The 14,187-nt window shown below is 39.5% G+C and overlaps 1 protein-coding gene across 2 annotated transcripts in view; it reads left to right on the top strand.

Annotated features, from left to right (window-relative positions):
* Positions 1–9,301, top strand: part of MVD (mevalonate diphosphate decarboxylase) — a 29,790-nt gene extending 20,489 nt beyond the window's left edge. For both annotated transcript variants that reach the window (XM_053694986.1, XM_053694994.1), the window contains exons 4-11: positions 173–287; positions 446–592; positions 1,607–1,806; positions 2,425–2,499; positions 2,711–2,929; positions 3,041–3,156; positions 3,242–3,350; positions 8,918–9,301. In XM_053694986.1, coding sequence (XP_053550961.1) covers positions 173–287; positions 446–592; positions 1,607–1,806; positions 2,425–2,499; positions 2,711–2,929; positions 3,041–3,156; positions 3,242–3,350; positions 8,918–8,998 — 1,062 coding nt within the window. In that variant the 3' untranslated portion in view covers positions 8,999–9,301. The remainder of the gene's footprint in view (positions 1–172; positions 288–445; positions 593–1,606; positions 1,807–2,424; positions 2,500–2,710; positions 2,930–3,040; positions 3,157–3,241; positions 3,351–8,917) is intronic.
* The last annotated feature ends 4,886 nt before the right edge of the window (positions 9,302–14,187 follow it).

The following is a 14,187-nucleotide window of genomic DNA, read 5'->3' as shown; positions in this document are numbered from 1 at the left end:
TTTACACACTAAAAAACAGCATTTACTAGAAGCATTTTATTAATCTAATTTTATTACAAACATCCTTCTATTTAAAATTTAAATGCACTAGTCTATTTTAATTATGTCCATTTAAATATTTTGTGGGGGGAAAAATGACATTTACCTTTTTTTATTTCTATAAAAATTGCAGTTGAAGACAACTACTTCTGCTGCTGCAAGTCGTGAGTTTACAGAAGATCGGATATGGCTAAATGGGAAGGAAGATAATATAAATCACCCTCGCCTGCAGTCTTGCCTACGTGAAAGTAAGTGCTAGAAATGCAATACATAACAATCCAGTATAATCTGCTAGCAATGTCACCAGCAAATACAGGCTAAAGCTTAAAAAAAACTGTCAGAGGTATTTAAGTTTTTTCTCTTTTTATAAAAAACTCACATTTTTCCTGTTCTCTTTGTTTTTTAGTCCGTCGCTTGGCCAGGAAGAGGAGAAATGATGCAGGGGAAGACACGGTTTCCAAAATGCTTGCCTATAAGGTTCATATATGTTCTGTCAACAACTTCCCTACAGCAGCAGGGCTGGCATCCTCTGCGGCTGGATATGCCTGTTTGGGTGAGGAACCTCCATTTAGCTCCTGATCTTTCAGTTTACTCTCTATTACCTGATCAATTTGTACAAAGCAAACTTTACTTCTTAAATCTTAATTACATCATTTTGAGGCTATGATTTTCTGGTGTTCACATTATTCAGGGAGCAGAGAGCACTACTGATTTATAATACTAACCTACCTAAATCAATTTCTAATGGTCTCACATGGCTGTTCAGTACAAACTAAATGATACTACTAAAATTGATGCAGTAATCATAGCATTAGCCTGTGACCCTACACCTGTCTTTAAAGAACTGGGCCAGATTACAAGTGGAGCAGTATTTAATGCTCTCACACATGCTAACTCCGCTAGAAGTACGTTTTTGTGCGCAAGTCAGGTAGCTCTTGTATAACAAGTGGAAAGTAAAAAAAAATTGCGCTCACGTGCTAGCCCAATGTGCTCAAAAAAACGAACTTTGAATATTCCCCCGTATAAGTCAAAGGAGCAAAAAAAAGTGGAATTGTCTGTATGTATCCTCATTTGGCTCACACACAGCATTTCTCACCAGAAAGGTCTCTTCTCTTTATTTTGACATATTTTAAAGATTTATGTAGACTTAAATTTGTTTTGTTCTCTGAAATTCAAGTCACCTGCCCCCCCTCTTAGAGCACTGAAATTCAAAGTAGGCAGGTTTATCTATTGATTGTTAGGTGACTTCTCTAATTCATGGTATAGAGCTGAGAATGTAAAACGGGTGTGTGTAACACATTTTGTCTTTAAAATGTTAGGATTGTTTGAACCTCCAATATGTGATATCTTGTTAACGTTACATACACATCCGAGCCTGGATAGTTTTAATTTCATACATACACATTGTTTATAGCTTGTAGCCATTTGGTACAATTTTAAAATGGGCAACCTTTAAAGCTTTCACACTAGACCATTTTTTTTATCTACTTATTTCCATTTGTCAAATTATGTACAAAGTTCTGTCACTGTTTTATGCTGCCTATCAACCTACCCTTTGCACCCCCAGTGTATACCTTGGCAAAGCTATATGGAGTGGAGGGGGAACTGTCAGAGATTGCACGGCAAGGTTCAGGCAGTGCTTGCAGGAGCATGCATGGTGGCTTTGTACAGTGGATTATGGGAGAGAGAGAAGATGGCAAAGACAGTCTTGCACAGCAGGTGGAACCTGAAACCCATTGGCCAGAACTGCGTATCCTAATACTTGTGGTAAGTAGTAGAGGAAACGGCAGAAAATACAAAGCTATTTTATTGGATATATGTTGTTGACAACTAATATTAAGATCAAGGGGAGGGACCATGGAAAATAAAAACTGTAATTTTCCTAAATTAAAGGGATATGAAACATAAACTTTCATGATTCAGATAGAGCAAGCAATATAAAAAACTTTTATATTTGCTTTCATTACTAAATTTACTTTGTAGTCTTGGTATCCTTTATTGAATAGCATATTAGGCAGGCTTAGGAGCGTGCACATGTCTGGAGCAGTGTTGCGCCAGTGATTGTAGCAGTGTTACACTTTTGAAAACATTTGGATTGACCACAATCCTTTAAAAAACGTATCTAATGGTTTTCAACAGAAACTACTATTAAAGTATATGGATATATTTTTGTAGACAAACGATTTGCTAAGTTTTTCTAAAGGATTGTGATCTACACAACGGTTCTCGAAAGTAAATTTGTCATTTGTATTTTATTTTTTCAAACTGCTTGCTCTATCTGAATCATGAAAGTTTAATTTTGAGTTTCATATCCATTTAAGGAGTCTTGTGTTGACTACAAAGTAAAAGTGGTTGATTCTATTTTCTATTTGTTGTGTGTTCCAGGCAAGTGCAGAGAAAAAACATGTGGGCAGTACAGCCGGCATGCAGACCAGTGTACAGACCAGTCCTTTACTCAAGGTACAAGTTGTAATTTTGCCCTTATCACTGCAGGAATAGAAACATTTGTTTAATTCTGCCCTTATGTTTTGCTCATCTCTGCTTGCTGTGTATATGCACAATTCTTTTCTTTTTTGTGTGTGGAATATTTGTGTAAGCTCTGAATCAGGCTCTTTGGAGACATTCTATCCCTCTGTATTAATTTAAAAGAACTGTTGTCTTTTTTTCTTAGATCCGTGCTGAGACAGTGGTGCCTGGACGGATGAAAGAGATGATAGAGGCTATCAGGGAGAGGGATTTTGAGGCTTTTGGCCAATTGACCATGAAAGACAGTAACCAGTTCCACGCAACATGCCTGGACACGTTTCCCCCCATCTTCTATCTCAACCAAGTGTCACAGCGAATCATCAGCTTGGTACATAGATACAATGCTCACTATGGACAGACTAAGGTACAGGCAAGAGCCCGTATGCTTCTGATTACAGCAGCTGCTGACTATCACCTACACACAGTTAATGTGTGCACTTGTATTATGTAGAGTTTGCTATTTTTGTTTCTGCAGGTTGCATACAGTTTTGATGCAGGCCCTAATGCTGTGATTTTCACACTGGAGCCAACAGTCAATGAGTTTGTGGAAGTTGTTAAACACTGCTTCCCACCAGAGACAAATGGAGGCCCGTAAGTCTGTAAACACTATTCTGTCCTCCATTCCATTTCCACATTACAAACCCTTAGTTTATGTTGTATATTGGTTTTTTTTCAGTTTCCTAAAAGGGTTGCCAGTGATTCCAGCTCCACTTTCTCAGGAACTTTTGTCAGCTGTGGAAACCGATTCATGTCCTGGAGGAGTTCGATATATCATAAACACACAGGTAGCAGCCTCCTTTAAATTAGTTGAGATACAACTAGCTCTGACACAGTATTGTACAATTAACACCATACAAATGGATCTCAATTTTAAAGGGACAGTCTACCATAGAATTGTTGTTGTTTTAAAAGATAGATAATCCCTTTATTACCCATTCCCCAGTTTTGCATAACCAACACTGTTATATTAATATAATTTTTACCTCTGTGATTACCTTGTATCTAAGAAACTTCTTCCAGCCCCCTGATCACATGACTGTGACTGTTTATTATCTATTGTCTTGCATTTAGCATTGTATTGTGCTAGATCTTAAATAACTTTCTGTGCCTGAACACAGTGTTATCTATATGGCCCACGTGTACTTTCTGTCTCTTTGTGTTGAAAAGAGATTTAAAAAGCATGTGATAAGAGGCAGCCCTCAAAGGCTTACAGATTAGCATATGAGCCTACCTATGTTTAGTTTAAACTAAGAATTCCAAGAGAAAAAAGCAAATTTGATCATAAAATTAAATTGGAAAGTTGATTAAAATTAAAAGTCCTATCTGAATAATGAAAGTTTAATTTATACTAGACTGTCCCTTTAAATATTTTTTCATGTAATTTTTTATATATATATATATATATATATATATAAGCAGAATGGTTTACTAGTCATGGGTTAAAAGCTACTTGCCCAAAGGAAAAAGTCAAATGTAGTCGTCCGGGACTAGTGGACCACTGGAAATTTAACGTTCCAATATATTACCAATTCAGAAAGCACTCTCAGGGTTTCTCAACAAAAGGTCAAAACATTAAAGGGACATAAAACAAGTTGGGATAGAGACAAAACATAATATGTACTTTAATTACTTTACCTGCAAATTTATACTGCAATGCCTCGCCATCAGGGATAGGCAAGGAGTCCGTACAGGGACACTGGTGTCCGTGACTAGCCCTTGCAGTGTCCGCCACAACCTTAGTATATCTTTTCTTTCTGATTAAATAAAAGTAGGGTTGCACCGATACCGATACTAGTATCGGTATCGGTACCGATACCAAGTACTTGCATGAGTACTTGTACTCGTGCAAATGCACCGATACTTAAACCGATACCTCCACTTACTACCCATATGCTATATTGTGGTATTTTTTTCAAACTGCATGTTCCCATTTCATTTAAAGCTGGAGTGGGACTAAACTAAAAATTGTTTACTACTATTCTGCCAATACAAATTGCTCTTATTTGTATTATTGTAGGAGAGATCACTGTACTGCGTTCAGACAAACCCATGAAGTACTGGGCAGTTAATAAACTGAGATTTCCAGCTCTGGCTAAAATGGCCCAAAAATATCTTTCTGCCCCATGCAGTAGTGTGGAAAGTTGAACCTCCTTACTGATAGCAAAAACAGACTTATAGCTGAACATGCAGAGATGCTTCTGTTCTGTTCCTTAAAAAGAACTTGCCACTAACTTTTAAAAAATTATTCTAATTGCTAGATTGCCTTTTATACTGCTAGTTCATATCTTGTACAGTTATGTTCAAAACATACTGTACTCTGAGGAACATCTTAGCGTATATAATTGCAGGAAGAGTACTCTTAGGAAAAATTAAGTTAATCCCAATGAACACTCATCCTACAATTATAGGACTAGATTTAGATTACATTTGATTGGTAAGCTTTACCAATGCTCTGTTCACATTTCCAACTCCATAGCCTTTAATGGAGTAGGACGTGTAATGAGAGCATTGGTAAAGCTTACCAGTCAAATGTAATCTAGCCCATAGTGTTGTTCACCATGATTAAACAGTATTCTGTTGTATTTTTTACGGTATGGCACTTTTGGTTGGTTGCAATTTTATATTTGTTATTTATTGTTGTTGTTAATATATTTTATTGTAATATTTTTATTTCTAAACATGTTCTGTGAACTATGTGACAAATAAAACCTGTTTTATTATTTCATAATGTCTTTTGAGCTATAGTCCTTCATAATTATAAAGAAGGAATCTTAAATAATTAGTCTGTATTGTGCTTGGTAAACTGTCACATGACATAAAAAAAGTATCGGTAATTGGTATCGGTGAGTATTTGAAAACAAGTATCGGTACTTGTACTCGGTCTTAAAAAAATGGTATCGGTGCAACCCTAAATAAAAGGAATAAAAATATGTAGTGTGAATAAAGTTAGTGGCTTGTCAAGAGACTGCTAGTGATATTGGGTGATAAGTTATGAAATAAATAAAGCCTGAGTGAAATACTGGATATGTATCTGTATAATAACACTTAGCTCTATACAAAGACACAGTAGTGACACTGGCACATGTGTATAGCCAGAGGAGGGCTGGTTATAGGGTCAGTGGTATCTGCATCAGTATAATAACACCCAGCACTATAAAAAGACACAGTAGTGACACTGGCACATGGGTATAGCCAGATGAGGGCTGGTTATAGGATCAGTGGTATCTGCATCAGTATAATAACACCCAGCACTATATAATGACACAGTAGTGACACTGGCCCATGGGTATAGCCAGACAAGGGCTGGTTATAGGATCAGTGGTATCTGCAGCAGTAAAATAACACCCAGCACTATATAATGACACAGTAGTGACACTGGCACATGGGTATAGCCAGAGGAGGGCTGGTTAAAAGGGTCAGTGGTATCTGCATCAGTATAATAACACGCATCACTATATAATGACACAGTAGTGACACTGGCACAGGCGTATAGCCAGACAAGGGCTGGTTATAGGATCAGTGGTATCTGCAGCAGTATAATAACACCCAGCGCTATATAATGACACAGTAGTGACACTGGCACATGGCTATAGCCAGAGGAGGGCTGGTTATAGGGTCAGTGGTATCTGCATCAGTATAATAACACCCAGCACTATAAAAAGACACAGTAGTGACACTGGCACATGGGTATAGCCAGATGAGGGCTGGTTATAGGATCAGTGGTATATGCATCAGTATAATAACACCCAGCACTATATAATGACACAGTAGTGACACTGGCTCATGGGTATAGCCAGAGGAGGGCTGGTTATAGGGTCAGTGGTATCTGCATCAGTAAAATAACACCCAGCACTATATAATGACACAGTAGTGACACTGGCTCATGGGTATAGCCAGACAAGGGCTGGTTATAGGGTCAGTGGTATCTGCATCAGTATAATAACACCCAGCACTATATAATGACACAGTAGTGAACACTGGCTCATGGGTATAGCCAGAGGAGGGCTGGTTATAGTATCAGTGGTATCTGCATCAGTATAATAACACCCAGCACTATACAAAGACACAGTAGTGACACTGGCACATGGCTATAGCCAGAGGAGGGCTGGTTATAGGGTCAGTGGTATCTGCATCAGTATAATAACACCCAGCACTATAAAAAGACACAGTAGTGACACTGGCACATGGGTATAGCCAGATGAGGGCTGGTTATAGGATCAGTGGTATATGCATCAGTATAATAACACCCAGCACTATATAATGACACAGTAGTGACACTGGCTCATGGGTATAGCCAGAGGAGGGCTGGTTATAGGGTCAGTGGTATCTGCATCAGTATAATAACACCCAGCACTATATAATGACACAGTAGTGAACACTGGCTCATGGGTATAGCAAGAGGAGGGCTGGTTATAGGATCAGTGGTATCTGCATCAGTATAATAACACCCAGCACTATATAATGACACAGTAGTGACACTGGCTCATGGGTATAGCCAGAGGAGGGCAGGTTACAGAATCAGTGGTATCTGCATCAGTATATCAACACCAAGCACTATAAAATAATGTTTTTAATTTCAAATGTACCTTGGTGTCCTTCACTAAGGTCTGTACTTTGGAAAATGTCCGCCACAGCCTTTGTCTGTGCCTATCCCTGCTCGCCATTAACCCTTTCTTTTTAGTTTCTGAATTGTACAGCTCTAACTCCCCCCACACAATTCCTTATATGGCTGTATCTATCGCCACCTTTGCTTTGGTAGAATACAAGACTTTAATAACAGTCATTATCTGCTGAAGCATGCCTAGAAGCAAATAAGCTGCTGTGAACTCAGTTGAAATACATTGCCGGTGTTTCTGATGCTAAACACTGAAAAGGGGAGGTGGATCAGACTTCTCCAGACAGCATAGCTATGTTACTAATTTTGCTTATTTTTGAAAATTATTTTAAAATACTTGCCAGCAATTTTTAAACAATTTTTAATGCAAACTATTTTTAATTAATTAGCCCTTTTAGGATATGCACAGATCACAACATGTTTTATGGTTCAAGCGACCACTTTTTCAGACAAAAACACAGTGAAATAAACTCCATAAACACCCCTCAAATACTCCCCTCCATGGTCAAATCAAAATATCATGCTCAGAAGGTGTAACGCAATTCCATGCATTCCACTCATGCACTTGTAAACTTTATTTGCTGTGATTGTGGGGTAACGGCAGATACCCAGTCTGCACCGGCACTATTAGCTTAGTTCTATATTTGCTTCTGTTGCATATGTGGTACATTGTGCACTTGTAAACAAGTGACCAGAAGTTAGTACGTCACTTCTGGTATACATCAATCATAGTATCACACATGACAATTCCTATTCAGCATAGAAACAACACGCAAACTTCCAGCTGTGTACTTGATTGCTATGGAAACCAAATAAACAATATGAATAGCATTGTATGACAAACTCAAATATAACACTTTTTAGTTTCAGTAAAAAGAAATGAAGTAATACATTTAAACTTTTGCAGTCAAACGTGACTTTTTTTCATCAATATTAATAGACCAATAAACACAGTAGAATAGCATAATCAATAAATGCAAAATAAAGACACAATATAAAATCACTTTTTTAAAATTTCAAATGAGTAGTAGACTTTTTTGACAAATGTCAGTTAGTTACATTTTCCTTCCTAATGCTTCATGTGACAGCCATACGCCAATTACAAAATGCATATACGTATAGCCTGTAAATCTTGCACATGAGCGTTTAATTTTGACTTGACTGTCCCTTTTAGTCTGATTAATATGTCCTGTGTAACTTTCCATATAATATACATATATCTGATACAAGGTAGGAGACTTATCACTGTAGGAATAGAAACGTGTTTAATCAATGGAATCTATAATATGTGGTGATCGGTAGACTAGGATGGTAGCATACACTTGAGGACTGTATAAGTCCTTTATGAGTCCTTTGATTGCTTAAGTAAAGATTAACATCTAACAAAGCTTTAACAACTATAAAATGTCTAAATGATTTATAATATGTGATGATTAATCTGTACTTATAGGTAAATGGAATAAAAGGACCCCTATTTATGCACGGTAGACTAGGATGGTAGCATACACTTGAGGACTGTATAAGTCCTTTATGAGTCCTTTGATTGCATAAGTACAGATTAATCATCACATATAAATCATTTAGACATTTTATAGTTGTTAAAGCTTTGTTAGATGTCAGGTTTTTGTTGAGCTCATGTATCAGAATTTAGTTTTGTGCTCTCATGGGATGGTGTAACTGTACTGCAAAACGCAGTATACGGCCTACTTTCTTTATAACTTTTTTCATTCATTGCAGCCTGGCCCTGGTCCATTACAGTCAGAAGACCTCAACTTGGATTTACTAGGATCTGATGGAATGCCCAAGGAAAGTGTGTGAAAAAAATTAAAATAAGAAAAGACTAATTTATAAACATCAGAGTGCCCTTTTGTACTTGTTCAAATATTCTGACATCCAAATGAGGCTGTGCTTCTCTTCCAAACGAACTGGCACTTCAGACTGTTGAAACATTTCTGAACAAAAATACAACCTAAATCAATGGAACAACCGTACCTCAAACAACATTTAAGCCAGAAGTTTGTGATATCCTTGGCTGACAGTTTGTCTCTCAGGGAAATAAAATGTCTGTATTCATTTTGTTGTGATGACGAATACAAAATTAGTAAAAAAAAAAAGATTCAATATTTTTATATATTTTAACTTTTAAGAACTTTATTTCATATAAACTTTTCCAGATACTGCAGAAGCTAATGCTCAGGTGCCATTTGGCCTTATTAAATTATACACATTCTACTGATAGACAGTTAAAAGTGCTCTTAAAATTACTTCTTTTTTTGATTGCCTGGTGTCATTGTTTGTTGATTCCAGTGTATAAATGGCTATTGTACTATGTGCTAAACCCTACAAAGGAGTAAAACATGTAGCCAGTTACAATCCAAAACCATCCCATGCCGCTCCAGATGAGTAGGCAACCATGGATTGGAGCATACGTATTGTGACACAGAGCAGCTGCAAGAGGACAAGTTTAGTTCAGTTTATATTTCTTCTGTTAAGTGTGATCAGTCCACGGGTCATCATTACTTCTGGGATATTACTCCTCCCCAACAGGAAGTGCAAGAGGATTCACCCAGCAGAGCTGCATATAGCTCCTCCCCTCTACGTCACTCCCAGTCATTCTCTTGCACCCAACGACTAGATAGGATGTGTGAGAGGACTATGGTGATTATACTTAGTTTTATATCTTCAATCAAAAGTTTGTTATTTTAAAATAGCACCGGAGTGTGTTATTACCTCTCTGGCAGAGTTTGAAGAAGAATCTACCAGAGTTTTGCTATGATTTTAGCCGGAGTAGTTAAGATCATATTGCTGTTCTCGGCCATCTGAGGAGTGAGGTAAACTTCAGATCAGGGGACAGCGGGCAGATGAATCTGCATAGAGGTATGTAGCAGTTTTTATTTTCTGACAATGGAATTGATGAGAAAATCCTGCCATACCGATATAATGTCATGTATGTATACTTTACACTTCAGTATTCTGGGGAATGGTACTTCACTAGAATTACACTGTAAGAAATACATAAAGCTGTTTAATAACTAGAGATTATGTTTAACGTTTTTGCTGGAATGTAAAATCGTTTTCATTTGCTGAGGTACTGTGTGAATAAATGTTTGGGCACTATTTTTCCACTTGGCAGTTGCTTAATCTGTTTTTCTGACAGTTTCTGTTCTCCCTCACTGCTGTGTGTGAGGGGGAGGGGCCGTTTTTTGGCGCTTTTACTATGCATCAAATATTTCAGTCAGCAACTCATTGTATTCCCTGCATGATCCGGTTCATCTCTACAGAGCTCAGGGGTCTTCAAAACTTATTTTGAGGGAGGTAATTTCTCTCAGCAGAGCTGTGAGAATTATAGTTTGACTGAGATAAAAAACGTTTATTCTGTAATATGTTTCCTGCTTTCAGAATTTGTTATCTTTGCTAATGGGATTAAACCTTTGCTAAAGTTGTGTTGTTTACAAGGATTGAGGCTATAACTGTTTCAATTTATTAATTTTCAACTGTCATAGATCTTCTGTGCTTCTTAAAGGCACAGTACATTTTAATATTATTCTAATTGAATTGTATTTCCAAGTTGCAAGTTTATTTGCTAGTGTGTTAAACATGTCTGATTCAGAGGATGATACCTGTGTCATTTGTTGCAATGCCAAAGTGGAGCCCAATAGAAATTTATGTACTAACTGTATTGATGCTACTTTAAATAAAAGTCAATCTGTACAAATTGAACAAATTTCACCAAACAACGAGGGGAGAGTTATGCCGACTAACTCGCCTCACGTGTCAGTACCTACATCTCCCGCTCAGAGGGAGGTGCGTGATATTGTAGCGCCGAGTACATCTGGGCGGCCATTACAAATCACATTACAGGATATGGCTTCTGTTATGACTGAGGTTTTGGCTAAATTACCAGAACTAAGAGGTAAGCGTGATCACTCTGGGGTGAGAACAGAGTGCGCTGATAATATTAGGGCCATGTCAGACACTGCGTCACAGGTGGCAGAACATGAGGACGGAGAACTTCATTCTGTGGGTGACGGTTCTGATCCAAACAGACTGGATTCAGATATTTCAAATTTTAAATTTAAACTGGAAAACCTCCGTGTATTACTAGGGGAGGTGTTAGCGGCTCTGAATGATTGTAACACAGTTGCAATACCAGAGAAAATGTGTAGGTTGGATAAATATTTTGCGGTACCGACGAGTACTGAGGTTTTTCCTATACCTAAGAGACTTACTGAAATTGTTACTAAGGAGTGGGATAGACCCGGTGTGCCGTTCTCACCCCCTCCGATATTTAGAAAAATGTTTCCAATAGACGCCACCACAAGGGACTTATGGCAAACGGTCCCTAAGGTGGAGGGAGCAGTTTCTACCTTAGCTAAGCGTACCACTATCCCGGTGGAGGATAGCTGTGCTTTTTCAGATCCAATGGATAAAAAGTTAGAGGGTTACCTTAAGAAAATGTTTGTTCAACAAGGTTTTATATTGCAACCCCTTGCATGCATTGCGCCGATCACGGCTGCAGCGGCATTCTGGATTGAGTCTCTGGAAGAGAACATTGGTTCAGCTACTCTGGACGACATTACGGACAGGCTTAGAGTCCTTAAACTAGCTAATTCATTCATTTCGGAGGCCGTAGTACATCTTACTAAACTTACGGCGAAGAATTCAGGATTCGCCATTCAGGCACGCAGGGCGCTGTGGCTAAAATCCTGGTCAGCTGATGTTACTTCTAAGTCTAAATTGCTTAATATACCTTTCAAAGGGCAGACCTTATTCGGGCCCGGGTTGAAAGAGATTATCGCTGACATTACAGGAGGTAAAGGCCATGCCCTGCCTCAGGACAAAGCCAAAGCCAAGACTAGACAGTCTAATTTTCGTTCCTTTCGTAATTTCAAAGCAGGAGCAGCATCAACTTCCTCTGCACCAAAACAGGAAGGAGCTGTTGCTCGCTACAGACAAGGCTGGAAACCTAACCAGTCCTGGAACAAGGGCAAGCAGACTAGGAAACCTGCTGCTGCCCCTAAAACAGCATGAATTGAGGGCCCCCGATCCGGGATCGGATCTAGTGGGGGGCAGACTTTCTCTCTTCGCCCAGGCTTGGGCAAGAGATGTTCAGGATCCCTGGGCGCTAGAGATAATATCTCAGGGATACCTTCTGGACTTCAAATACTCTCCTCCAAGAGAGAGATTTCATCTGTCAAGATTGTCAACAATCCAGACAAAGAAAGAGGCGTTTCTACGCTGCGTACAAGAGCTCTTGTTAATGGGAGTAATCCATCCAGTTCCACGATCGGGACAGGGGTTTTACTCAAATCTGTTTGTGGTTCCCAAAAAAGAGGGAACTTTCAGACCAATCCTGGACTTAAAGATCCTAAACAAATTCCTAAGAGTTCCATCGTTCAAGATGGAGACTATTCGGACAATTTTACCTATGATCCAAGAGGGTCAATACATGACCACTGTAGATTTAAAAGATGCTTACCTTCACATACCGATTCACAAAGATCATTATCGGTACCTAAGGTTTGCCTTCCTAGACAGGCATTACCAGTTTGTGGCTCTTCCATTCGGATTGGCTACAGCTCCAAGAATCTTCACAAAGGTTCTGGGTGCTCTTCTGGCGGTACTAAGACCGCGGGGAATCTCGGTAGCTCCATACCTAGACGACATTCTGATACAAGCTTCAAGCTTTCAAACTGCCAAGTCTCATACAGAGTTAGTGCTGGCATTTCTAAGGTCACATGGATGGAAGGTGAACGAAAAGAAAAGTTCACTCGTTCCACTCACAAGAGTTCCCTTCCTGGGGACTCTTATAGATTCTGTAGAAATGAAGATTTACCTGACAGAGGACAGGCTAACAAGACTTCAAAGTGCTTGCCGCACCCTTCATTCCATTCAACACCCGTCAGTGGCTCAATGCATGGAGGTAATCGGCTTAATGGTAGCGGCAATGGACATAGTACCCTTTGCACGCTTACACCTCAGACCACTGCAACTGTGCATGCTAAGTCAGTGGAATGGGGATTACTCAGACTTATCCCCTTCTCTGAATCTGGATCAAGAGACCAGAAATTCTCTTCTATGGTGGCTTTCTCGACCACATCTGTCCAGGGGGATGCCATTCAGCAGACCAGACTGGACAATTGTAACAACAGACGCCAGCCTTCTAGGTTGGGGTGCCGTCTGGAATTCTCTGAAGGCTCAGGGACAATGGAGTCAGGAGGAGAGTCTCCTGCCAATAAACATTCTGGAATTGAGAGCAGTTCTCAATGCCCTCCTGGCTTGGCCCCAGTTGACAACTCGGGGGTTCATCAGGTTTCAGTTGGACAACATCACGACTGTAGCTTACATCAACCATCAGGGAGGGACAAGAAGCTCCCTAGCTATGATGGAAGTATCAAAGATAATTTGCTGGGCAGAGTCTCACTCTTGCCACCTGTCAGCAATCCACATCCCGGGAGTGGAGAACTGGGAGGCGGATTTCTTAAGTCGTCAGACTTTTCATCCGGGGGAGTGGGAACTTCATCCGGAGGTCTTTGCCCAAATACTTCGACGTTGGGGCAAACCAGAGATAGATCTCATGGCGTCTCGACAGAACGCCAAGCTTCCTCGTTACGGGTCCAGATCCAGGGATCCAGGAGCAGTCCTGATAGATGCTCTGACAGCACCTTGGGACTTCAGGATGGCTTACGTGTTTCCACCCTTCCCGTTGCTTCCTCGATTGATTGCCAGAATCAAACAAGAGAGAGCATCAGTGATTCTAATAGCACCTGCGTGGCCACGCAGGACTTGGTATGCAGACCTGGTGGACATGTCATCCTGTCCACCTTGGTCTCTACCTCTGAAACAGGACCTTCTGATACAGGGTCCCTTCAAACATCAAAATCTAACTTCTCTGAAGCTGACTGCTTGGAAATTGAACGCTTGATTTTATCAAGACGTGGATTTTCTGAGTCAGTTATTGATACCTTAATACAGGCTAGGAAACCTGTTACCAGAAAGATTTACCA

Source organism: Bombina bombina, chromosome 1, assembly GCF_027579735.1.
Source record: "Bombina bombina isolate aBomBom1 chromosome 1, aBomBom1.pri, whole genome shotgun sequence".
Classification (NCBI taxonomy): Eukaryota; Metazoa; Chordata; class Amphibia; order Anura; family Bombinatoridae; genus Bombina; species Bombina bombina.
The sequence above is the reverse complement of the archived record's forward strand: the minus strand, read 5'-3'. Positions and strand labels throughout refer to the sequence as shown.